This window comes from Antrostomus carolinensis, unplaced genomic scaffold (assembly GCF_000700745.2).
Source record: "Antrostomus carolinensis isolate BGI_N321 unplaced genomic scaffold, ASM70074v2 scaffold11102, whole genome shotgun sequence".
NCBI classification, from domain to species: Eukaryota; Metazoa; Chordata; class Aves; order Caprimulgiformes; family Caprimulgidae; genus Antrostomus; species Antrostomus carolinensis.
The window spans coordinates 1-3,315 of NW_010298963.1; the positions used below are offsets into that span (position 1 = coordinate 1).

Genomic DNA, 3,315 nt, shown 5'->3' on the forward strand with positions numbered 1-3,315 from the left:
GGGCTCAACGCGCCGCTTCCCTTTTGCAGTGATCCCGACAACGTCGCTTTCTGCGTGCTGGCCACGGACGAGGAGGACGAGGGGGACATTGCCCTGCAGATCCACTTCACCCTGATCCAGGCCTTCTGCTGCGAGAATGACATTGACATTGTGCGGGTGAACGACGTGGCCAAGCTGGCGGCCATCGTGGGGCCCAGCGAAGAGTCCGGGGAGCCGCGGGACCTCCACTGCATCCTCATCACGGTGGGTGTCCCGCAGGAGGCGAGCTATGCTCAGTCGGGGTGCTGTCCTCCGGGGCTCTGCCTGTGCTACCGGCCCCTACACGGCACGGTTAGAACCTTGCAGGGCTGGCCCTATCTGCCCCTAGTAGCCAAATGCTCTTCCGGGCAACGAAAGAGGGCTTGGCACACACCCTATAGCAGATCAGCTGAGGAGGAGGAGGAGTGGTAATAAGCTGCGCTTCTCGTAACTCTGGATTTTCTCTGTTGTCCACAAGGGTAGCATCTCTGCTTCCTGCTTTGTCTCTGTCAGGACAGAAACCATCTGAAAATGCCTTGCTTCCCAAGCTAATGCCTCTGCAAATATTGTGATGGCTTCAGCTGGTAGGCAGCACTCATAGTGTGCAACTTTTTTCTTTCTGGCAGAATCCGAATGAAGATGGCTGGAAGGACCCAGCTCTAGAAAAGCTGAACTTATTTTGTGAAGAGAGACGAAATGTCAATGACTGGGTGCCAACCATCACCCTGCCTGAGTGATGGTGACCCAGTGCATTGGGGAGGCTGAAACCTTTGTTGCATTGTCAACGTGGCATGGGTTCACTGAAGTGTGCAACAAGCTGCTGATTCCATGGATTAGCCTGGTCAAGAGACTGGATTAAAGTCACTCAGACTGGCATGCCGCGGGCTCTTATGGAAGAGAAAGAGGAGAACCGCTCGCCTCACCAGTGAGCCTCAGTAGGCTGCAACCGCGGAGGGGCTGACATACCGTGGAACTGAAAGAAGTATTACAAGTTTCCTGGTCAAGTGGAGCTGTTTCAGAAGGCAGAGAGAAAGTTGCGGGAAGTGGGCCAAAACTTCCCAGAAGGACTGTGCAGAGTACTGTAACTGGGAACTGTTAGTGCTCTTTACAAAACTCAGAAGAAAGTGTCGACATTTGATGGACTGCTAGGGACTGGTTACTAGGGCAAATACAGAGACTCCAAAGTGGACAGACTTCAACAGGCCTCTTGGGTCACTTTGCAGAACTGTTTTAATAATGCAATAATTTTTATTGAAATATTTGCTATTGAAGCTTTCATAATAAATTTTTTACAATTCTTTTCTGGGAGTGTCTTGCTTACTGGGCGGGGAAGCATGTGACTGAAATACCACTGATGTTTTGCTTGTGTGCTGTAGTCAAAGGTATACTCAGCAGTAATGGAGCTATTGCTCAAACACTTTCTCTCCTGGGCCATCTGAATGAAGAGCTGTGCTGTCCAAGTTGATAATTCAACCTTTCACCCTCTTGCAACAGCTGCTTATCACAACAGCTTGCAAGACTAAGAAGCTGCATGCTTAATGAGCTCACTTATTGTAATAGATGGTCTTTGTAGTCCTCTGAAGGAACACAATACATGTTAAACATGTATTTTTGGAATACAGACCTCCAGTAAATTGCATCATTAGTTTTTAAATATGACTTGGGCTCATTCAGAGCTGCAGTGTTCCCACTTGACAGAAGCAGCTTAAACATGATTGGGGAGGGGGTGGTTGGGGCTGCAAAACTCCTTAGATGTCAGATACATCTAACATTTGCTTTGATTAGAATGACATTAAATCTAAAACTAGCTAGTAGTGAATAAACATCACATCTGCCACAAGCTGCTCTCTGATTGCCATATGCTGTAACAATAGAAGCTGTCACTCCAGAAGCCAATTTTGCAAAACCTAATTGCATGACAACTCCAAATTAAGTCCAAAACATCTTAAGGATGGTGTGCCCTTTTTTATGGAAAGCTAATATGAGCAGACTGATTTGCCCCTATGTTAAAAGGAAAAATGTCACCCCATTTCTGTGCACAGTCTGTATGTGTGCTCTCAGGCTTGACACTAAAGTGGCATAGTAATGATCCATTCTCCAAGAAGCAAGAAAGCTAAATAGCTCACTTCCTCTATAGACACTAAAAATACTCAGTTATCACAATTACATTTCCTCTAGGCTGGCTGGCAGTGATTGACAGTAGCACTTGCTGAAAAGTGGTCATTTCTACATGGGGTATCTTGAACACTTGAGGTTTCTGGGAAGCTGCTTGCTCTCGGTTTCATTGTTCCTGATAAGGGAAGTTCAAATTCAGCTCCAGCATTCCTGGAATACGCTCCCTTGTAAAGGAGGTATCTAGCACTGCTTGGCCTTTGTTGCTGTGTTGTGAGGAGCTGTAGGATGGCAACATAGCCAGAGTTCAGGCTGAAGTAAAAACCATGGGGGCCTCAGGCCTCTGCAGGTATTCCTTCTTGTGCTGAAGATACAGGAGTTGCTGCACAACCTGTTTTTCTACTCAGCCTGCACTCATCAACTGGTCTGCTCTAGGACTTGGAGAAAAGTCACAGAGGAGCTAAGACAACAAGCAGATTTGGCAGCTGTGATAACAGAAACTACTTTTAAGGCTATTGCCTTGATATATAGAAAATAACAAGTCTGGATGCTTCATTATACATGTTTGTATTTTTCCCTTAGCGAATGCAGTGTTCTTCATTTTCAATGGGTTTACAGCTGAGAAACATACTTCCGTTCTTTGCTTGGGGCCTAATCAGTACTTGGAGCCAAGAACAGATTAAACTGTCCTGAAATCAACTTTTACATGAAGTGTAAGCAGTACTTTACAGCCTTGAGTGGTTTAACAAAAAACTGAGAAGATCGAAGCAAGTTCTCAAGCTTGTATACAATTAAGTATACAATTACGTATGCAATTAAAGTATAGCAGAGAAGTGCAACCGATGTGTTGTCTGAGAGAGTAGGCATAGGTAGTTGTACCTGGTAGGAAGTTTAACTTTCCTGCTTTTATGGAAGAAAGATACTGTGCAACAAACAATTAAATTAATGAGGCAACACCAAAATATCCTTGTGAGGATGTTGCCTCTAGTCCTTTAGAAGGCAGGAGGTTGACTTTCACCTCTCTAGTAGTTTTGTGAAGCTATAAACTGTACCTCATGAGAGGTACACAATTTATTTCAGTGACCCACACAATTCACCTGAGATTCTTTCTGCCTCAATGCAGATACACTGCAATGCAAATAGTATTAAACTGGGTTAGCCTAAAAATGTATTATGGTGCTGCAA

At 45.2% G+C, this 3,315-nt stretch overlaps 1 protein-coding gene across 1 annotated transcript; it reads left to right on the top strand.

The window, feature by feature from the left end:
• Positions 1 to 27: 27 nt before the first annotated feature.
• Positions 28 to 1,315, top strand: GADD45G (growth arrest and DNA damage inducible gamma; the record flags this gene model as incomplete). Its single annotated transcript, XM_010162623.1, has 2 exons — positions 28 to 243; positions 645 to 1,315. Coding segments are annotated over 2 exons (327 nt in total), but the record flags the coding sequence as incomplete, so codon positions are not given.
• Between the last annotated feature and the right edge of the window lie 2,000 nt (positions 1,316 to 3,315).